Source organism: Haemaphysalis longicornis, unplaced genomic scaffold (assembly GCF_048455015.1).
Source record: "Haemaphysalis longicornis isolate Haplotype H1 unplaced genomic scaffold, Haemaphysalis longicornis Haplotype H1 scaffold_8, whole genome shotgun sequence".
NCBI classification, from domain to species: Eukaryota; Metazoa; Arthropoda; class Arachnida; order Ixodida; family Ixodidae; genus Haemaphysalis; species Haemaphysalis longicornis.
This window is the reverse complement of record NW_027526445.1, coordinates 132,343,776-132,366,944: the sequence shown is the minus strand read 5'-3', so window position 1 is coordinate 132,366,944 and position 23,169 is coordinate 132,343,776. Positions and strand designations below refer to the sequence as shown.

Here is a 23,169-nt window from a genome sequence, read left to right as displayed (position 1 = left end):
CGTCCCAAGTTCCTTGGCAAACCTTGAAATTTATTCCTTCACTTGTTCCCGCCCCAAAGTACAGAGTCGTCAGACGGCTGGGCCGAACTCTCAAAACTTCAACCAGTCTTGGCAACAATGCATACCCAAGAGGCAAAGAAAAAAAGCACACTGGTTGCAGGAATGTAGAAATAACTTACAAAATGTCCTCGCTGCCAACGCGAATGCACTGCATAACCCCACCCCCTTTTCCCATAAGAAAAAAAAAATATTGAAAATTTCATGCAAACCCTGTTCCAAGCACCCCGCCAGCGGAGTTCTTTTGAAGCGAACTTTTTGGCCACCCAGCCTTTTTCCTTTCTTTTCCACACGCTGTGAGCTTTGTGAGTCAATGCAGCGAGCACATAGAAATCAACCTACTGGCCAACCAGCGATGAGATCCAAATGCGATACCACCTACGACAAATCGAGGTAAGGCGACACGATCTCTCTTCCAAATGCGCAGACAACAGTGAGCAAATATTCCGCACTAAGGGACGTTGTAAAATACCTAAAACAAATAGAAAAAGGGTCAATCAACAAAATCTAGGTGCACTTCAACAACTGTGTGCTCATCAAAATTGAAACTCAACAAGTGCAGATGGACTGAGTACATATAGCTTCGTTCCTTGCGATATTTACGCACATACCAGCCAGCCTGGTTGACAACTGCAAAATGTAAAATTTCTCAACCTTTTTTTGTTCTTTTCCGGGTCAGCCAGGCTGGCCTGCATGTGCATAAATGTGGTGCACCGTGTCGTAAAATCTGCGGAATACTGTCAATGCTTAGGAGTTCCTCGTGCGCTATTTAACTGCACTGCGTGAAGTCTACACGCATGCACACCTCTGTAGACTCTGTCAAGCTTCTGAACAACAAATCGGCTTTCGACTCAAATAGTGGCCGCTACGCCGAGATCCACGGCAACCGTAGATTCAGGCCTAGCGCAAGCTGCCAGCACCACAGCAATTTAGAAAGCTGCGTGCGAACTGAAACACATCGAGCCAGGTTTTTGTGTCACACACCGTAACGATGCAGATGACAGCCAAAGTGTGTACCTTCAAAACGGCGAGTCACTCGGGGCCATTTCTGGGCATTTTGTCCATCGACTTCTCCCCCAGTGACCGCATGGACTCTGCCAAATAGTCCATCCACGGCACACTTCATCACAAATTTTGGAAAGATCTCGAGGACTTACTGCATTACGACGGTACACTCAATTGTTAAGAAAGTGCCTTCCCGGCTCAAATCCCAGCTTCTGTGCACTTGACACTCACGGAAGGACCCGTTTCCAGAATGAGTCTTGTTTTTCTGCAGCGACGTTTGCTCAGTTTGTCAGCGTTCATTGCCTACTGATCAGCTTGAGCGTCACGCACTTGTGTCAGCTTCCTACCCCTCCCAGTTTTCGTCAAACAAAGGCTTCGCGAGCAGTGAGATGAAAGCCTCCCCTCCGAGGGCGCAAGATGGAAAAATTTCGCTCTTATACAAAAGGTCGCACGCGTTTAAATAACAAATCGAAAACTAAAGTGGAAAAGCTGCCTCGTCCGATTACAACTCCTCGTCGGGGTCCACCACACCGTCCGTGCAGTCGTCGCCCTCGGGCAGGAAGTTTCCGATGACGAGGTCGACGGGGCGCACGAAGCCGCCGTAGTTGCGGGGGCAGTCGAAGTAGCGCTTGCCGGCCACGCTGCCGTCGTTCTTGCCCAGGGGCAGGTCGTAGCGGACGCCCACCCAGACGCCCGGCTTGAAGTCCACCTCCCCGACAAAGGCGACCGTGCCCCGCCGCCTCGGCTGGCCCGGGATGCCCACCACCTCGCACCGGTTGCCCACCTGGATGACCTGGACGGGAGTCACGGTGGCGGGCAGTCAGCCACAGGGCCACGAAGACAAAATACAAGTGTTGGTTCATTAAAGAGGCTGCCCTGCTGTCCCAATAACGATGGTACCGGATTTATCGCCAACTTTGAACAAATAGTCACGATAAAGAAAACATGAAGCGTTGGCAACTCCCCAACCACTTTTCGACGCGACTTCTCTATGATGTCACCGAGTCTTATTTGTGCGATGGGCGGCGACCGGCTTAGGCTACGGCCAATCAGAAACATATCCAAGCAATTGTAGGGGGGCCTCTACTTCCATTTAGTTGTATCACTGACAATTATGCTTAGAAATGCTTGCCCAGAAATACGTCATGCCTGCCCATATTACATCACTGCAGTGCAAAATTTCAAAGCTGTTTTTTTTTTTTTTTGCATTTTTTTTTTCGGTTAAGAAAACACTTTTCACGGCAGGAATGGAGCTAGTTCTTTCAAATTGATCAAAATCGTGTTTTGTTTTCGTGGCCCCTGTAATTAAAAAACCCAAATGCACATGTGCAAGAACAAGCGCACACGACTATGTGCAACGCGACTGTGCGAAGTGTTCTGGTGACATGGAAAGTGACTAACCTAAAGGTTGTCTCAAGCGCAGGCTTTATAATAGGCAAGAAATGTTTCGAAGGATAAGATTTCACACAGCAGTGGCCTGCAGGATGAGGTAAAAGAACATCAAGTGCTCTACTTCAGGAAAATGGTGCCTCAAGCTACTGCATAGGGTCATTCCACGTGAAACATCCCACCCAAAAATTGACCATCGCCAATTTCATTGAAAAAATTTGTGCCAGTTGCCGATTAAGTGTAGGAGGTCTGCGCGGAGTATTTTCGTTGAAAAAAATTTTGGTTTACAAACATGGTTTAAACCATGTTTGTTTAGCAGATGCATGCACATGCATGCCACAAAAAAGGCCAGCAGCACGTACACATTCCGAGTTTGGGACAGTTCTATAGTGGACACAAGTGCAACTCATTGGGAACCTCAAAATTTTTTTTCTCGCCTCAAACAAAATTTAATCGAAAGAAATTTTCTAAATTAGAAGCTAAAGTGCTGATGCGTATAATGAGCCTTGTCATGTAATTTTACCTCACGGGCCTTGGTGCTTTTCTTAGGTCTGAAGTTTGGCAAAAACGCATCTTTTTTTGCATTTTTGTAAGCGCTTTGCCCAAAAAATACGCTTTTTAATCGACTTAAATTATTTTTAGTAGACGCTCAAGGACCACATCAACGCATGATGGGAATATTCCGGCTTAAGCTTTTATGGTGCCGTCGCGAAAAATTCCTGAAAATGCGCTATTTCTTGCGTTTTCACTTCGCTCATACAAGGCCAAAAATTCTTACACGCCTTCAGTCATGGTCCCACATCAAAGAACAATGCAAGCGGAGTGTACTAAAATAATATTTGTCATTCTACGTAGTTTCACTCTTTATTTAAAATTTATTATCTGCAACCACATTTTGCGTGTTTGCAAAAATTTCAAGGAGCCCTCAAACGACGGAAAAATTTTTTTCAGCGAAAATACTCTGTGCAGACCTCCTACACTTTATCTGGACATCAATGCAATCAAGTAGATTGAGTTTTTCTTACTAAATCGGACTCGGTATGTTTCCGTTAACGACCACGACTCCAGTCCTTGCCCGGTGACATCAGGTGTTCCGCAAGGGTCGGTTCGGTGTTAGCCCATCTACTATTCTTAATATATTCGATGAAATTGGCGGCGGTCTATTTTTGGGCGGGGACGTTTCGTGTGGAAAGACCCGAAAGAGATAATACCACCCAGTTCCTTGAGAAGTGGAATCGCGATTTCAACTCCTACAGTTATGCACAGCTTTATCAGGAGCCGAAGCTAAACCACCCTTGATCAATGGTCAAGCCACGCATGCGTCCAACTGCCACAAAAACTGAATGAGGTTCGCTCACACCTCAGATTCTCAGCAGTTAAAACTGGGAGTCAGCTAGGAATCAATTAGCTCCAGCTGTGCCTCACATTTCTTGCCTACACGTTTAATGGAGCTCTGAAAGCATCGCAATAGCAGTTCCTGTTCCCCATATGTCGCGCATCACCACTACTCCCAGGAGACAATGTTTCAAGCACGTCGAGAACAAGCCAACGCTCCAATCTCGCACGTTTTGCAGAGGTCCAGCTTCTCCACTCCTAAATGCATCCCCACACAAAGCCTCCTGCCTACGTATACTTTTCACACTGCCGCTACGGTGCAAGAAGCCTGGCAACCCATCCTCTGCTCCCCTATCACTCCCAAGGTGGCACTTCCAACGACAGCGCGGAATCCGACAAAGAAAGGAGGCAGGAGGAGCGGTGTGTGCAGCGATACCTTGAGGATCTCCTTGCTCTTGCGGGCCTTCTCCTCCTCGAGCTTGCGCAGGCTCTCCTGGCGGTCCTCGTTGAAGCGGCCCAGGCCGTGCTTCTGCAGGAACGCCCGGGCCGTGTTGTTGCGCCGGTTGTACTCCTCCTCCGACAGCTCCACCTGCCAAAGGGGGGAGAAAGGGGACGTCTCACAGAGGGGCCCTCTCTGCACCAATACGCAATAAACAAGAGCCAAAGCAAAGGGCAGGGATTGGAAAAGCGCTGACAAGTCTCAAAGCGGGGAAATCCAAACTGCACTGGCTGGCAGGAAGGTATCGTTGAGAATGCTGTCCCTCACTTTGGAAACGACCTGAAAACCTCGACAGGTGGGATGTTCTCCCAGAAACAGCAGAATGTCGGGGTACAAGTGGCCTGGGATGGGTTCATTCGACAAAGCGAGCATGGTTGGCAAGGACGCAGACAAGACAGAAACTGCCCGCATCGTTTCTTGCTACAAGCAGCCTGGAGGGCACCCGTTGAGGGAAAAGGAGCGGGTACATTATGATGATGAAAAATGTGCACGTGCACCTTTTTTTTTTTTTTCTCTACGATGCTACCTGCACAGTGGACCACTCAGTTTGCACTACGAGTCAAAATTGCAGCTGGGAAAACTTCGAAGTTACACTTCGTTCACAATCCCTCTTTGGAATGAGCCAGAAATGGAACAATGGTGACCAGTATTGCCATGCCCTCAAAGCAGTCTGTTCGAAAGGAGGTTGCAATTGTAGCTCTCCAGTTTGTAGTATCATTCAGTAGTTCACACACACACAAAAAAAAACAATTGCGACGCACTTTCGGTTCAACCCAAGCACCAGCAAATTCTGTCCACCTGCACAGTCACCTAAAAGTTAGTGCCACAATAAACCGAGACAGCAGTTAGCGGTCACTGCTATAAACCAATATTATATAGCAAAGTGAGCGGGGCGCCAAATAAACTGACACAAGTGGCAATTCAATAGGCACAAATGCTCCCTAAACGCTTCCCAAGTACAGCCAAACATAGCAATGACAACTCTGCAGAATTGGCAAGTGCGAGACACTCGGTGAAACAAAGCTTTACTGCATAAAAGAAAAAGGCAGTGAGTTGCGTCAGCCGGGTGTTCTGGCTTTGGTTTGTTTAGGCACGGCACGGTGTCACCGTGGCCACTCACGCACTCAATTTTGTTTCGCAACGGACCCTCCTGCGTACGCATCATAGCTGGTATTTCGCGAGGCTGTTAAGTCTACTCGCTTCTTTTCCCTATAGGGCCAGTGGTGAGTACAGGAGCATCTGTTATCGCGATTCCACATTACCTTCATGACTGCGTCATAACCCAAGAACAGGCAAAGAATGGACTCTAGCTAGAAAGCGAGTGACAAAGAACGAGTAGAAAATCTTCAGACATTCCGAGAATTGTCTATGCATAGCACTGTTATGCCTGTGGTCTAGAGTGGGAGTTCTTTAGTGCCAAATATGGCTATGGGTAGCAAAAGACATATTATTTTAGTAAATTTATACCATTATAGCGATGATGCGCCTTTACTTTGCTAATTATGTTTTTGTTTTTCTGAAGGTGCAAGACATAGTGCAGAGTTAGTCCATTTATGCTATTTTCTTACTGGTATTTCCAACATTCTCTTGCAGACTTTTTTTTTTTTCGTTTGTTCTTCGGTTTTGGGGGAGATGTACAGATGCATACTTTTTATTTCGTCAGACCATTTTTGCAATGTTCTAATTTTTTTCAATTTTTCTTATTTTTCGTTTTTTCAAAATTCTGTCCAACCACTTATCTCCATTCACACTATTACAGTTAAACCTCGATATAACGAAGTCGTACTTGCGGGCGAAAATTTTGTTAAATCGAGAATTTCGTAAAATCGAGGTTTCGATTTTACAGTTAATTTAACCAGTTATTGAGGTTTCAAAACCTTGCCCATCGCTCAGAAACAACTGCTATGTAGTTACCTCTCCACTTAAAGCGAAATTTGTACTAAAACTGGTCGCCAAAATTGTGTGAATTAAGAGCCTCAACACTTAGGCAATGGAATTCGGATAGCCGACCGTAGTTCGTGTCGTCGTAAAACCGGCGCTTTTTCCGCAACGCCTCATTAAATATGATAGCAGACTAGGTTTTCACTTTTTCTTTTTTCATTTCGGTCACTACTAAACGCCGCTGTTAGTCCATTGAACCCGCGTCCGTGCCCCGTGAACTTCACCCCGGCGAGGTGCTGGTTCAAAGTTACGCCTCTTTTCGTCCGTTTAGTAGTAGGCTTAGCCGCGGCGTTGAGGGGTGCGGCGGGCCAACAGCGGAAGGGTGTCTAGACTTTTTATATGCACAAAGGCTCTGCAGTATGGGCGCGTGATGCAACCACGACACTCGAGATTGAGAATTGAGCGGAGTACACACGGACCGCTTCACTTTGTGGAGCAGCGCTTACGTGCTCCCGCTAAAGTGGAAAGCTTACATTAAATATCTTCTGGCAAATTTGATTAAGCAATTACTTGTATGCCCGCTGAGCCCTAAAGAAACCGATTTCTCCGCATCGCAGCTGTCTAATGAACACGTTTTGACCTTTTGACCACGTTCGGAGAGCAATTTATTGCCACCAGCACTCGATGTTCAAGCCGTAGTGAAGAAGTCCGTAAGCAGTGCTTGGCGTTTCTTGACCAGGGTGGGCTTTACGTGACGCTCGTATGCTGACAGCGCTAACAAGGCTTGCTCAAACATTCGTGTGCGCCTGCGTGCCTCCGCAGATCGTCGATGGCATCCATCACTTCGGTGGCCGTCGGTCTACCGTCGACAGGCTCTTGTTCGGAACACTTTTCTTTCCCTTGGAGTGCTCATGCTGCTTATAAGACTCATCTAATGATGGACGAACAAAATATTAATGTGGTTATCAGCGAGCACAACTTAGGGCAGCAGCACCGTGAGCAAAGACGCGTAGAAAAAAAAAAAAAAAAAACACTTGAAGTAGGCTTCGGCAGCCTAAGCATAGAGGGCGCTGGCGTAGGCAACGATGGAGACGTCAAAATGGTGGCGGCACTATTAAACCGTCCATGACCGCTAGCGGGTTTTGAGCAGCAGCTTTTATCGCTTTTAATTGTTGTCAACCGCATAATTCACCGCTTTTCTTTCATTTTAGCCTTTTATCAGTAGATGTGAGTACTTAATGTTTTCAATGTAGGCTCTGAGAGGCAAAATAAAACGTGCCTCGACCGGAATTTCGTTCTTCCTTTCTCGCCGTGACTTCGTTAAATCGAAAGCGCCGCACAAAATTACTTCGTAAAATCGAGATAAAAATACATGGATTTAGCAAAATTTTGGTAGAAAACTGGAAAAAATTCGTTATATCGCGAATTTCGTTAAATCGAGGTTCGTTATATCGAGGTTCAACTGTATAACGATTGCAGGCGTTCCTTCCGCCAAATCTGCATTTCTGCGGAAATGCAGGGCCTTCCAGAGACTTTTAATGCTACGCGCGCATTAAAACCCCGGCTCCTAGGGCGAAGCTAAGGGGAAGACATACCTTGGGCACCCGGGAGACGTCCTTGAACTCGTCCGTGTTGAGCAGGGGGTCGGACACGTGCAGCACCATGCCATCGCAGATGGGGTAGGCGTCCAGGCGGGCATCGTTGTCGTCGGTCAGCTGCTTGATGACCGACAGGCCCTCGGAGTCACGCAGCTCGAGCCGCATCGAGTTGACCGACGCGCCTGCGGGAAACATGATGGCCGGTCAGCCTGCCAGTCTACGTGGCACAGGGGCAGGAGAGGACGCTGCCAAGGTCTTCGAACCGGCAGCGTCATTCCATTCCATAGGTGATACATAAGTGAAAGCGCCCAGCGCCTTCTGCTTGTTCGCTTTTAACGATAGAAACACTGTACCGACCAACTGCTAAAGACGGCTCGTTGTTTGATCCTTGTGGCGTTGGGGTAGAGTCTTTCCTTCCTACTGCAACGGCCTGAATTCGAGCCTCCGCAATCCTGTCTTTATTTTATTTTAGTTGTTCTTCTTCTGGTCAAAAAATTTAAAAATGTTATAAATCAATACCTGTACCCATTTTGCCCAAGAATAACGGTGGTTCGTTATGTTTTAAACTGCGTTAGGCCGTCCGCAGCCCATCAGCATGCTTAGTTGATGCTTTGTGGTGTGCAGGAAGGACCACTTCTGTGTGGTACATAATACGGTGGAACACCGTTCATACGTTTTTCCCTAGACCGGGAAAACAAAATGCAACAACCAGGAAAACGCAGCAGTGAGGAAACCTTCGAAAATGAACGAAAACGGCGTAGCTTTGACTTGTATTTCTGCAACTTTGCCTTTCGAACCTTAAAAGAACTCGTGAATGCAGGATTGCTGCTTTTTGCGATCGCTGGAAAACACCACGCGTGGCAACGCAAGGTCCCAAGCTATGTTGAATCTCTTCCGCGCTGGCTGCTTGTCTACTGCGTTTAGTATACGTCAAGCTTTTCCTGAAGGGAAAGCGCCTCCCATTTTCGCGACGCCATCAAGGCACGACAAAGTTCGCGGTTGCAAGTTCAACAGTGTTCTCGAAGCTTGAAGCACACAATGACGACGAGAGCGCAAGCTATCCTTGCAGTGGTGCTTTATGGCAAACACGCACTTCGGGCATTCCGACTGAAACTTCCGTTGCAAGCGCAGTGATGATGGTGATAGCATAGAGTAACATAGGGCCACCTAGTGGTGACAAGCCGCACCTGCGTGCGGCTTCACGCAGTTAGTTCCGTAGGCAAGCCTGGCCAAGGCTCGTCAAGTGTCAAAATGGCGGTCCGCACATGTTGCCCGGGCGGCTTTGGAGTGTCAAATTGCGATGAATGATCTGGGAAAGCACTCTAAACCCACGGCGTAACAGTGAGGATTTTAATACATGGCACTCTATGTGAGCAGCGCAGGGACTTGACAAAACCAACGATGAAGCCAGGAAAAAACAGCACTGAGGAACGTAAGGGCGGGGTTCTACTGTACGTAGGAACGGAAAGTCGCGAACCAGTTGACTAGCCCACGGAGAAAGAAGTATTTGAGGAGGGAAATTCGCTGGGCTGGGACAACGCGGGTGGGCGGTGCATTAATGTCACTGTCTGGCGAGGAGGAAATGCAGCTTGCAGAGCAGCACAACAGATGACGCGTCAATGTTCTTGTACGGAGGTGACGCAGAAAAATCTTAATATCATCGAATATATTGTAGAAATTGCCACATTTTTTTCTGTAAAATCAATAAATAGAAGTGCTGGACATTTTAGCAGCAGTTATAAATAAATAGTGCTTAGTTAGAAGCCGTACTGCGCTTGAAACGAAGCACTAGAAGGAATCCCGGAGCAGATGACGTCTGCCGACGCTGCCTTCTCGCCACGAGTGGTTCACTCTTGCCCCTCGGGCCTCTCGCAGGCTTCTCAGATTTGCGCGCGCTTTTCATGTTGCTTTTCATGGGCGGGGAAGTTAGGATAGTCTAAATATGAACTAATGGCATAGAGGATAAGAATCATCATTCACTGGAACTAATCATACCTAGCTTCTCTATTATGTTTCATTTTATTGTAGGTTTCGCATTCTACAAAAAAATCAAAGCCCCTTTGCCTAACGACAACAATGCTTGAAATGCGAAGATTTCTTCCGCCGCAGACAGACTCCAATGAAAGTCTAGTCGCGTGAGGGATTCATTGTCGTTGTCTGCCCATGACGGCAGCCGGCTATACACTGACTGACCTCAAACCGGCAAGCCTTTTCGGAAAGCACGCCGAGCGCGTTTTCCCTTTGGCGCCTCGCAACAGAGGGCACTAAGTGCCGTGCCCGGCGCCGTGACTTTATCGCGCCGCCGGAGCAAGCCCTGTTGCGCCTCCTCTATAATTCTTGCTCCATGGACTAGCCAAACTTCTTTGGACCGTGGCTTCCCACACAGGCCATGCTCACACGCACGCGGGCAGCCTTTCTTGCCCCCCGCATGTATGCCGACTCACCTGTGAGGAGTTCCAGTTTTTGCTTGATCTCTCTGACTGTGTTGGTGACGGGGAACTTGCGCTCGGAGTACAGCGAGCTCCCTTCGGTCATGACGACCAGCTTGACAAACGTCGGGGCGGCATCACCCCTCTCACACATCGTGGCTGCGGTGCTGTCTGAAATGCCAGGGGAAGAAAAAAGAAGCAAAATTAACTGCCAGGTTTTAAGAGGCCTAACGCTATAACAAGATGTCGCTTAATTCGATCACATTACCACATTATCCAAACTCTCAATTCAAAACTCCCCGACTCCTGCAAGTCTTCTCCGAGAATTTCATTTCATGAAATCCCCGCAAGCTTTGCGACAATCACAACAAAAAGTAGGATTGACAGACAGCGGGCAAAAACAAACGCTGTTTTCTTATGTTTGTCATTTGTGTGCCTGTTGTGTAGTCCTAAGGGAATGCAAAATCAGCCTACTTGAATGCTTTCTAAAAAGAAAAAATCTCCAACTTGTGGGGATTCTCCCCTGTGAGCGCCCACGTTAGGCCGTTTCAAACTGCCGCGCGCCACCTCTCCTGCCATCTGGGAACACACGGCAGAAAGACTGTGCGATGGAGGGGGGGCGTGGCACATCTTTGGGCACGCTAGATAAGGGCAGCGGCGCTTGGTAGCGGGGGGAGTTGCCGGCCGGGAGCGCCGCCGGTCACAAGAGAGAAGCCACCGCCGTCAGCCACCTCGAAGAAGACGCACGTCAGCAAGGCCCGCCGTTCGTCCCGCCGTACCGTAAGCCCTGGGACCCTGAAGTGCTTTTGTTATGTGCTTGGTTGATTGTATCCCCGGTTCCATTTATATTTCATTTTCCACTGCTTGAGTAAAGCGCAATTGTTCCTCTTGCAATGTTCTGTGCGTGATGTTTTGACGAGGCCGTTGCCTGAACCCCCCTCGGTAGGCAGAACGACCTACGAACTCACTGAAAACATTTGACTAAACCGATGCAGCAGCTCTATATATAGGCGGTATTCGTTGAAAAGTTTAGCGGTCAATTTCTGCGCTTGGCAACGCTGGAAATGGCCACAGACATGGCTGATGCGTCACAGACACGGCGTGGCTTGGGCCACTGCGGCCTCACGCCGAAGAAAAAAAAAAAAAACACTGGCGTGCGTCAACAGAGATGTTATTATTCGCACTCACATTGAACTCGAGGCAATACTTTGCGTTTGGTCAGGTAGAGTTTGTAACGTGAAACAGTCATGTGTTTCACAGTCGTGCTTAGCACGGACAAGTACTGCCATCCCGCGGAGCCCGACAAAATGAGTGACAGCACACTCGCACGGAGGAGAAGAGGGGTGCCTGATCTGCAAGCCGTGCACACAATGTCACCTCGCAACAGACGCTTGGCCACAGATATGGCGGCACACACTTGGTTGCCTGCATGCATTCCACGCCAATGAATACCGGCTATACACAGACTGCAGGGGCAGTACACTGTTTCAGGCCCGCCAAATAAAAGTAGTATACTCAGCTCAGGCTTTTGGCACTCACACCTGTATAATGGCAGTTTACGGATCTGTTCAAATGTACAGCAGTTTTTCAAGTCCAGCATTATGCAACAGTTTAACACTAAACTCCACGAGTGGCACTTCATATTTCCATTAACTGGAAGAACAGGCTGGCTTGGCTGGGAGCAGATCCCATCCATGCCACTAAGCATTTAACGAATTGAAACAGTGTAACAAATCTGTGTACATGGCCTTAGTACACTATGCGAAAATTGCTTTACTTCAGAAACTGACACAGTAACGGGAGTGTTGCAAAGCCAGGGAGTTTAAGGTGGCTTTCGGAGGACATCACTAGTGGTTGAACCGTGATGAAATGAAGTAAACTAATAGAGGCCCCTTAGAACAAAATTTCATGCAATGAAAAACTCATATTAAGCATGCACAAATGATGCCAGTTTATTATTTCGTTGCAAACCTTCATTTACGACAGCTTTGAAAGCTTTGGAAGTAGTCTATTACCCCTTTGCCTGCTTCCGTTCCCCTGACTCGCAGCTAAAATCCGCTTCACACTGCACTTGTAGGAATGGGCTTGTCTGCCACTTTGTTGCACATCAAACTCGTCCACTACTGTACGCATACAACCCACTGCCATGTATACGCCCGCTTAGGCAACAGACTGGTGCACGCACTGCTTCTCCTTCCTCAATGAGATTCCATCTCAAAGACAAACAAGAAAAAATTCACAAAAGGCAATTCGTATATTGTGTGCCAAATGAAGCTGCTACTGCACGGTACTAACTCTGCCACTCCCCTAATGTAACCTCCTGGCAGTTGTCTGTAAAAGCTCTAATTAACAGCAAAGGTTGCAGGCCCATGTAATACCATGCATGCTACCCCTGCACTGATCAGAGGTCTCGCAAAAGCACTACCGCTGGCAGACATCAAGTGCCCCTGCCCTGCTCCCAGTGCATGAGAATGACAGTAAAGCTAGTACCATGCAGTGTGTGTGCGTTTGCTAGGCCAACTTTCTCTCTATAGTGTGTGTGTGTGTGTGTGTGCGTGTGCGTGTGTGTAAGTAAAGAGTCTGATACACAGCAAGAACAATAAAGGTTTACTCACATAGTGGCAACAGGACTTGCCTTCATCAGAGTACAGAGTGTACTCTGATGAAGGCAAGTCCCGTTGCCGCTATGCAAGTAAACCTTTTTTAAGTGCGAATGCACTTTATAAGCGACCCCAAACCATCCACCGCCGGCGGCGTTGGCGTCCGCAGTGCTCCTCTATATTTGAAAAAGAAACAGCATCCGGCGCCAGGTTTCGATCCGAGGACTTTGCGACCGCAGCGCGACGCTCTACCGACCAAGCCACGGACGCTTTTTTTTTTTTTCTTTATTGCCGGTCATTTATAAATAAACACTCACGGTACGGACAAGAAAAAGTACCAACAACGAAACCTGGTACAAAACACGGACGCGACGGTGATATCAGTGTTAGACGCGCCTTATATCTTTAACGCATTCAAACTACGTCGTCAGCGGCGTGCGTTGGCGACTCAGCGGCGTTATAGCGGCTTGATAACTGCGTGGTGTACACGTGATACTACAAACCCGATGGAAGAGAAGGCGGCGAGGCGGTGGGCTGCGGGGGCCGAGCGCAAGCGCCGCAAGCGGGCCGACAACCGTGCATTCGCACTTTCACATTCTCCCCCTCGGGCAAATGCGGGGGAATTTTTTTGTTATTGTTCTTGCTGTGTATCCGACACTTTACTTATACTATTTCTGCGCGCTTTGTGAGTTTATGTATATATATATATATATATATATATATATAAACTAGAGGCTGGTAGTTTGACACCAAGGGAGAGATGGGGGAACGTTTAGGCTTTATTTTTTACTAGAATATGTGAAGTTAAAATTTTGTACAGAAAAAAAAAGTGAAGAAAAACATGTCAATAGTGGGGGACCAAACCGACGCCTTTTGATTCTCTCTCTCTCTCACATGCACACACGTACACAGACATGTGTGCCCCCCCACACACACACTTTTTCTGAGACCGTTGGACCAGACCATGTGGACGAGGCCAAAACACGAGTACATGCAGCTGAAAAAAGTAAGAGCAAAAAGCAAAAAGTTCGGACAAAAGAGGGCAACGTGATACAGGGACCACACACAGGGACACAAAACAGCAAGTGCAAACACAGATAACAGGCTTGCAGGCAGAAACAAAAGATGGGAAAGAAGAAAAAAGACAGAGCAAGCTACATGACCAGAAATGCATTCCAGTGCCCTTTGCAATGGCCTCCATTTCTGGTGGCGTGTTATTTCCCACTCGCTTTGGGGCAAGTCTGCCAACTTTGCACCAGGAGGCCCTCAGTTGCTCGGGCAAGAAAGCCTCGCCTCAAGTACCAAATCTTTGAATGGGAAACTGCCCTTCCCTTTAAATTTGTTTCAACTTCGCTGCCACAGGTGTTGTTGAAGCAACTGTAGAAAAAAAAAAAAAGATTTGTTTCACTGTGTCGAGCTTAATGTACATAGGAATCAATACCCACGAAGTCGTACGTGCATTCACGTGCACGTGTGTTTCAAATTAGGGAGCAAACCGTGGTGAAATTACGAGAAAGAAGTGGAGTTCAGCTAGACATTTGACGCGGAAAACTAACAACTGGTGGACTGCCAGAGTAATGATGTGGCTACCAAAACACAGGACTAGCGGTAGGGGAAGACGGATAACTCCATGGAGGGATGGCATAAGGAAATTTGGTGGAAAAAAATGCGGATTTGGACGGCGCAGGGTAGGAGCAGTCATAAGTCGACGGGAGAGGCCTTCCTCCCGCAGTGCATGTAAGACAGGCTGACAATGACAACATGCATGAAGTTATTTGTGAACACCTGTACAGGATGGCTTTGGAACTCCCTATGGATAGCAGTAGCGTACGTTTAAAGATAAAAAGAAAATACAAAAGTTTTAAACGGCCAAGAAGTAAGGCCACATTGCAGCCTGGAAAATGAAATACCGGAACACATGACAGTATCCTGGTCAAGCTGGCCATAATCGGTCTAAAACGACCGAATGCTGACTAACATCAAAATGTGCAATATGAAATCGCTGCACAGCTCCCCTAAACACACCATAAGAAATGAAGCTTTGCGTCCGCCCCAGCTGGAATACTTCAAGACCATCATCGACCCAAAGAAAAGATTGCCAATGTGGTGTTGCCCTCTTCAGGAAAGAAAGAGCCTGCGAGTAGCCTACTCATCCATCTCCTATCGACTGTTTTGTCAGTCCCCCATAAAAAGTGAGATTGTGCTTGTACTCCTCGGTACCTACTAATGTTAGTGGCGAGGAGGATAACCATCAATGCCTTGTATGACAAGCCTGTCAAACTGTTGCGATTCTCTGGTCGAACAATGAGAGCTGAAGGAACACACAAACTGCTTTGCATGTACACCCGCCCAATTTTTTTACCAATATGATGGGAGCGTCGACCGTTTGGTCGATCAGCGCCGCGTGATGGAGTGATACGGCAAACTCACTGAAAACAGTAATTAGCAAGTTCGTTCGGCAATGCTGATTACCCTGTTTTCTGTTGGCACCACGTGCCTGGTCTTGAAGAAAAATTTCGAGTACGGCAGGCAGTGTGATAAGCAAATAACAAAAATCGGGGGCGGCCCTCTGCTCTTGGGACAGCTTAGCAGACGAACACTCTCGCCGAGTTTGCTGTATCACTCCATCACGCGGCGCTGATCGACCAAACGGTCGACGCTCCCGTGATATTGGTAAAAAATTTGGCGGGTGTACCTCAAAAACACAATAGCACAGGGGAAAAAATATTTCAAAATGATGCTCAAGGTCAGTTCTTGTTTCAGATCTTTTTTTTTTATATTCGTATTGGATTTGAATAGACAATTTTATAGTGTGAACACCGTTGCAGTATGCACCCACACATTTATATGTGGTGAAACCGTATAAAGCTGTGTCTGGCTTAAGTTGTTACAGAATAGGTTCGAAACACCACCCTGGGGCGTCAAAACATACAAGTACTCTTTTTTTTCCGGCCACAAAATACAACTTAAGGCAGGTTTACTGTACAGCATCACAATTTTTAATAATATATCACAAGCGATGACCGATGGTCATGTCAGCGCCTTTTCATGGTGTTCACCGGCAAAATAGGCAAGGGTCAGCAGTTTGCACCACTGTTCTTCTCAGGGCAACACATCCCCGTTTTTTTTATCTTGCAAGGCCGTTTCGCTACCGCTAAAGTAGCTAGGCAGCGTGGGGCACAAAGCCATTCAGATGCAGTGGCAGGGGGTGTACCGCTCTCAAGGAAACTGCGTAGCAGACGACACTCATACAGCAGATAGCCCTATGCACGTGCGCGTACTCTCGCCTATTTCTCTGACATGCCGGTCAGTCGTTGCTCCTGCTATATTATTAAAAATTTGAGAGGCTGTACATAAAGGCAAGTGCCGGCTTAGTGGAGGGTACATGCAATAGTAGGTAGCTTAAATGTGTTATTTAACATGCAGGCTCTTCAAGATGAATTCAGGAAATTCACCATACAAACAAAAATCAGTGAAATACGGGGAGAATGTCAACATATTTGCACAAAACTCAACACTGGGTTAGAGAACAACTTCACGTAGCACAAAGTAATTCAGGGGACCTTTAAACCAGAGACAGAGACCCAGGATATATAGAGTGCGTCACTTATGGAATTACTAAATGTAATCACTGTCAGAAGAAGTGACTGGGAAGGAATAACGCTGTTATGGAGGTGTGTGCAAAATGAGGGCATTTTTAAGCGAAGGATATAGCATATGCATACTGTTGTGGATACCGATGCCATTTACACTGGTATAAACAAGGGCTCGCTACTCGCTACTCTCGACACTACACTGAGCCTTACCGGCGAGGCACCGTAGCTTGACCAGTCAGATTACTTGCCGTGAAGCGTAAAGTGGGCTCAAGAAACCGAAAAATTTCGTCGTGACACGAGATTTGGTTGCACGGAAATCGGCAATTTAAATTGAAAAACTCGGAATCGTTAAAGGCGAACAAGACACGCGCAGCCCCCGGCGTCGTAGTCAGCGTGAAACGCCGAATTTCGTACGACGCGCACGCAAGACTCTTCCGAGACGTCGTGCAATTACGTAGGTGTGGCGACCGGGGCGGCGCCTTATAAGGCAGTTTCAATTAGACGCCGAAAAGGGCCGTCAAAGTCACGCTTCGCTCTGTGGGCAGCCTACTTCGCCATCAAAGCCGTTCAGCCGGTCGAACTGGACATTTCAATCACCTCTAAATTCCTCTGACATTGCTGCATACCGGGGTTTTCGGCGACGTAGTACGAACAGCTGAAGTAACGCCAAGCTATCGAGGAAGCGCTGGCGGCACAGGGAGAGACCGGTAGGCCGGCGAGGTTTAAGAACTAGCTCGCTATATTTAGAAGATCTAAAAACACCGAAAACAAGAAGAGAAGGAACAGGCTGGGGTGTTATAAACGTGATCCAAGCATAAAGACAGCGCGATCCAATCACATACTTTTGAACCGACAGTGATGCCCGAATAGTGGCGGCACAGGGATTACACAGCAAAAGCTACGGCGCAGAGCCAACGAACACCGCATGGGCGCAACGAAGGTTTATTTATATACAGCCACGCGGTAGGAAACATCGTTTTAACTAAGCTTGACATCGGTCTCACAAGACGCTAACGGTACCTGTCACGTTTGTGACAAGTAGGCCACGTTTTCCGTGTTGTAGCGACTTTGCGGTGTACTGTTGCCGTTCGAAAGGTAAATACGCTCACCTGGAGGTATCAGGGGTTGCAAGTTCTGCCTGACGCTTTTCCGATTCTGGAAACTTCGCTCTGCTCCAACCTTCGCAGCGGAACTGAATCACTCCGGTTGTTAAAAGGGCGACTCTCCTAACAAGCGAGGGGAAAACCAGAACAAAGCAAAACGACAGAAATTTTACGAATAAAGAGGCCTACGCATTTCTTATCATTGTCACTAAAAGTATAAATGATCGACGGCAATAATGATATATAGATAAACGCTTGATAAAATTCGCTGGCAAGCAACTTTATGATTCTAGAAAGATGTTAAAAAGATCCCGTAATCTAACGAAAGTCAAGACGAGCCGCGTCGCAATTACACGTGACCATCATGGCGACGACGAGCATGTCCGCGAATTTTGTCGTCTGCAAGTCTTTCGCGCGGCACTACGCACTGCGCGATATGGTGGTCTGCAGGTGCATGAAATCGACGAAAGCTGCTAAAAGTTCGGCGAGCACGCCCGACATAACTTCTTCGCCACCAGTTCCAAAGAAGGGAGCCAGCGCGGCAAAAGCGATGAAAAAGTTCAACTTCGAAAACCTGTCTCTCTTCGGGCCCGTGCTGAAGTCTTCGAAGGGAACCAAAGTCGACAAGGGCCTACGACTCAGCTACTTAGACGAACGCGCCCCTAGGCGCGTGAGGACGCCTAGGCTGGCATGCGAGGACCCGGAGACAGTGAGGATTGCCCGAGCGAGCGAACGGGTTTACCGAACTCAACTGGAGGCCGAGCTGCTCGACGCTTTGGCGGCCATTTCAGACGAAGAAGCTGCGCGGCTAAACGCAGAAGACCGCAGTGGCAAGGTAGACATTCAGATTCCGACGAAGAGCTTCGATCTCGAGGCGACGCTCAACTTTCCCTTGCTCAACTTCCTTCGAGACGGCGTGCCAGACGAGGACACTGGCGAGCTGGCGCTTGATAGCCCGGGACAGAACCCTGAGGCAGCGAAAGGGTATCCCAGCGTGACCGCCATCCTCAAGACTACGATCGACGAGCAGTCCAAACTCCGCTTGGAGAAATGGAAGGAGAAGATGATCGCCGAGATGGGTGCAGACGGCTTCAAGACGTACCAAGAATGTAAGACGCACGCAAAAGAACGCACAGAAAATAATGTAATGTTTCAGACGTCTTATATGTGTTTTGCACGACGCGTGTTCCTCAGTGTGTTGCCAGTTTCAGGTGTCGTCATTCCGTAATTAAGCGGCGCTACTATGTGCGCTATCAGCACCAGGTAGAGGCAGACTAAGGTTCACTGGTGACCCTTACATCAGTTGGGCATGGCTCGTAGGAGTGATTAGCTAAAGCTTTATTTCATGCTAAACTGGGTGGTGAACCAACTCAGCACGCATTAAAGTGGCCAGGAGCCTGCCAGGGATCAGAGAAGCACCTGGGTTTGTCTTGCACATTGTAGCTCTGTCTAAGACAAAGAAGTTTAATCGGCCAGATTTGGGGGAATTCACCCCCTAGGTGGAATAAGATTCTGCGAAGCTCCATGACAAACCGTCCTGTCACAGTGGTTACTTTAACGCCACCCTGACGAGCCGCTCTACTGTAACATTTGTGCATGGTGTGTGTTGACATAGTAGTGCTGTACAGGCTATGCCACTTGGAAAACCGAAAAACGCTGCTACTGTGACCTAAATCAGACAAGACTGCTTCTCGCCAGACTTTTGCGAGTTGCATAATAATAGGGGCACACTGTTTCTTTCTTAACGTGTGCTCTATAATCATAAATACGCTGTGAATGGGCTGTAATTTAAGCGATTTACCCGAAAGAAAGGGTGGGCCCTTGCATTCACAGTCTTTCGTCTTCTGTCCTGGCCAAATTTGTAGAAACTAGCTTTTTTCTGCTTAATGCTGCCAAGATAATCTGCTGCCAAAGCAGCAGCACTTCTTACAGTACAAGATCAGGATGAGTTCTGAGTAGAACACCCTGGTGCACATTTGTGGCCAGCCCCTGTAGCGATTGGTTTGGCTCAGATTTCAGAACTCTGTTTGAACTCTATTTAAAGGTCACTCTTCTCACGGGCTTTTTCCCTCCTACTCTTCAGTGATTCTGAGCCAGGGCAAGTCTCTGCATGCCAACATCCACGACCTGCTGAACGGCACCCCGAGGCAAGAGATCGTTGTGCAGCCGCAAAATGAGGGCCACTGGCGTAGCCTTGAGCCGTTCTGGCCAGAACTTGGCAAAGTGCTTCACCTGGAGAGCCCCGTGTGCCACCCACACCTGCAGTACCGGGGCATTGTCGACTGTGTGGCTGTGTACCGGTAAGTGCTCCGTTAGGTACCGGCCACCAGGCATTATCGTGACCAAATAATTGAGGGAGGGAAATGCTGCAGCAGAGCTAGTTAGCTCATGGAGTGCTTTCTATGTCATGTCATTGAAGTCGGGCTGATGTTACTAATCCCCAATGTGTGTACTACTATTATGAGCAATATGAAAGGGAACACAGGAACGCACAGAAAACACCCTCAGACCCAGCTATGCGTGATACGCAGCGGCCGCCGTCGGAAACAAAGTGGAAAGGGCAACGCTGTTCTAACAACTGCTCCCATTCCCGCCGTGCGTCTTATCGGCTGTCGGACGATATCACATTATCGGCGAAATGACATAAGCTGCTGCTTTATAGAAATGTCAGCGTGATGGGAGTGCCAACAGTTAGTGGAAGAGCGCCCTCCTTCCCCCTTTGATTTTCACAGCGCCATCCACGTATCGCTCCGAGTCTGTTTCGAGGCTGTTTACCACGCGTTCCTGTGTTCCCGTTCATATTGCTCATAATAGTACATATTCTGCTGCTCCTCTATAAAAGGGGCCGCGAATACCTGGCGAAAAAGTGGCCAAAAAGTCACCACTGCCTCTTGTGTTTTCCTTAACAGTACGTAGACCATTCGCTTGAAGTTTTGCAACAAAGTTTTGGGGCAGAGCAGTCCGTTTAATAAACCAAACTTGTAATTGGTTGTTATATCGCCCCTTTAATACTGTCTGCTGTTTTGAGGCTAGCCTGTTGTTGGCCTAAATGTGCAGGCTGTTGTGGTAGATCTTTAAACTTGTTGCTAGCTGCTGCTGCGTTGAATGGAATGGTTACAGATCTGTGGTCAGTGTTTGATGCCTCACAGTAAACGGTAACCCTAGTGTCAATTTTTCAATCCCTTTTTCAACAAGACTGACCACCTTAGACTTGGTACCCTTGGCTATGGACAAATACCTCCTGATTAAATGCAAAAAGTGTCTTACCTCATCTTTATTTTTTTTTTGCTTTCCTATATGTATTCAACGTGTTTACATGTAAAGGTGAGAGAACAAAATGTTTCACAAAAGAAAAGATTATTTGTTTACTTGTGCACATTCTGCTCCTTTGGGCCAATGACACCTTGTGGAATTCTTTCTTATTTTGAATGTGCAGGAACGAGCTTATGCTGATAGACTGGAAGACATCCAAGAAGCCAAAGCCACGTTTATCGGACACCTTCGACAGTCCACTCCAAGTTGCAGCCTATGTCGGTGCACTCAACTACGATGAGAACTACCAAACACAGGTGACTGACCCACATATACGCTGATGAGCGCCAACTACTGCAAAGGTGATCACTCCTCGAGCACGGCTGTTTACCCCCTTAGCCTTGTCGGCAGATCACGGTCTAGCTTGGCCAGTCTGTTGGTGTGCTCAGGGCAATCATCATCATCTGTCGACGGGTGGGATTGGCCATGAAGCTAGCTGTTGCATGAATGTCATGTCTTCAGTACAGTCATTGCTGTTGGCACGGGGGATTGGCCAAAATTAAAGTGAACTGTCATGCTGGTTTCCCATTCCAGCCTAAGGCAAAATCGCCAACAGCTGTGGTGGAATCGCAGCACACTCCTTGCAGCTACCTGCCAGCAATTTGGTTTGTTTCAATGGCGTTCTTGGCACCCCTGCGTCTTGTCAGACAATTTAGTGGCCTGGCTGTCATTGACCCCGTGCCCTTCAGCAATGTACGGCACAGCAGCACAGGCAGGACATACTAGGGAGGCATAGTATAGAGGACATTTATCCCGCTTTCCCCCGGCAGTATTTGATGATGCAATATGACGTCCATGCAGCTCATTGTGCTGTGGACTATGCAGCGAGGTGCAGGTGTCGTTGCAAATCTTACCTGGCTGGTGGCAAATTCAATGCACTCAGTTCAGTCAGCACACCGGCGACTGCGTGCAGTGTGTTCCCCTCCCGCAACCGCCCACTCACTGTCGTGCCTTTCCTTCGAAGGGAAGCAGGAGCGTGTCAAACGGGGGTGGAAAGGGGAGGGGACGAGCATTGAGTAAGCGCCAGTGTTTGTTGCCTCCTGTCAGCGTTCCGTACCGGCTCATCCGTCCCGACGAGTGCAGGTGCGGGACGCCCTGATCGTGGTGGCGTACGAGGACGGCAGCCCCTGCCAGGTGCACCACCTGGGTCCCGCCCTGTGCCAGAGGCACTGGCAGCGCTGGCTGCTCCGGCTGCGCAACTACTGGAGCCTGCTGCAGCACCACAGGGAGGACACGCAGGCCCTGGGGCCGTAGCCCCCCTCAATACGCTCCTCGTTGGAGCGCTCTTGAGGAGCTGTCGTCATGGACAAAAAGTGGGGATGACACCCAAAAACACCTTGCTTGGGGTGTCATATCTCTGGCGAGGACGACAATGAATTGGTGGGAGGCTTGTGCATGGCGTGTTTGCAGCTTTTAAGAGCGAGGAGAGCATGCTTGGTTCATGCTCTTTGACTAATTGAGGGTGTCGTTACCAGTGCCAAGAGAAAGGACATCGTTTGGTGCACAGAGAGAGAGGAGATGTATTATTGTGACTTCTCTAATGTAACTGCCGGCCAGGATATGTAGGCCACATTCACCCTCTTTCTCTCTATTCTCTGTGTCAATCACGAGCAGGTGACAAGCGTCTGGCTTAAATTGCTGTGGCCGTATATCGCAGCTCTCAGCTGCAGCCAACCCTTGTTTTAAGAATGCCCGCTTGCCTCTAGTGGACATTCTGTGGAAAGTTTTGCGCATTTTCAGTGGAGCATGAAAGGGAAAGGATGCCACTTTGTTGCAGGGACTTGCACTGTTTGCATGACCCTGATGAATCCCGGGTGTTCTTTCTATTGTATTTGTCTCCCGTCCGCAAGGTCTAGTGTCGGTCGAAGTCCAGCGCTTGCTTGATGTGCTACACGGGCCCCCCTCAGGCCCTTTTTACAAATGTAGAAAGGAAGGTTGCATCTATGCAAATAGTACAGTGCGGCTGAAGCCATGGAGGTAGATGAGAAGACTTTGACATCTATGTTACCGCCAATTGAATCATTTCTCCATTCTACTTCCTAGCAATGACACAGGTCAGCGACGTATAACAGATGTGTGCCTTGCGCTGTTTCGTGTCTTCCCAGCCTGCTTCCACAACGATGTCGTTGGACTACCTGGAAGCCATTGTGAAGCCGGAGGAAGCTTTGCTGCTGGCCGAGGGAAGGTTCTCTGCCTTGCGAAGGAACGCTTGAGTGCATTTTGTTCTAGTGAGTCATTTCTGCACCTTTCAGCTTCTTCAAAAAGGCATAGATTTGCTTCTGTGCAGATCAAATATCGAGAAATGTAAAAAGAAAGAGAAAGATGTGCAAGAAATTGTCTTATAAGACGTCTCGCAATAAAAGTG

The 23,169-nt window shown here is 48.1% G+C and overlaps 2 protein-coding genes across 3 annotated transcripts; one reads left to right on the top strand and one right to left on the bottom strand.

Annotated features, from left to right (window-relative positions):
* Positions 1-9: 9 nt before the first annotated feature.
* On the bottom strand, positions 10-17,696 carry LOC144149715 (tubulin-folding cofactor B-like). The gene is made up of 5 exons (XM_077681372.1): positions 17,499-17,696; positions 10,209-10,364; positions 7,762-7,946; positions 4,223-4,375; positions 10-1,855 (listed from the first exon to the last, which is right to left on the bottom strand). Exons 2-5 carry the CDS (start codon positions 10,345-10,347, stop codon positions 1,565-1,567), a joined length of 768 nt encoding a protein of 255 aa, XP_077537498.1. The 5' UTR covers positions 10,348-10,364; positions 17,499-17,696; the 3' UTR covers positions 10-1,564.
* Positions 17,697-17,827: 131 nt separating this feature from the next.
* Positions 17,828-23,169, top strand: LOC144149714 (mitochondrial genome maintenance exonuclease 1-like). Of its 2 annotated transcripts, XM_077681370.1 has the most exons (5): positions 17,829-18,601; positions 19,576-19,792; positions 20,929-21,061; positions 21,888-22,184; positions 22,910-23,169. In XM_077681370.1, exons 1-4 carry the CDS (start codon positions 17,857-17,859, stop codon positions 22,056-22,058), a joined length of 1,266 nt encoding a protein of 421 aa, XP_077537496.1. In that variant the 5' UTR covers positions 17,829-17,856; the 3' UTR covers positions 22,059-22,184; positions 22,910-23,169. The 2 variants fall into 2 exon arrangements, with proteins under 2 accessions (XP_077537497.1, XP_077537496.1); XM_077681371.1 differs by lacking the exon at positions 21,888-22,184 and having other exon boundaries at positions 17,828-18,601.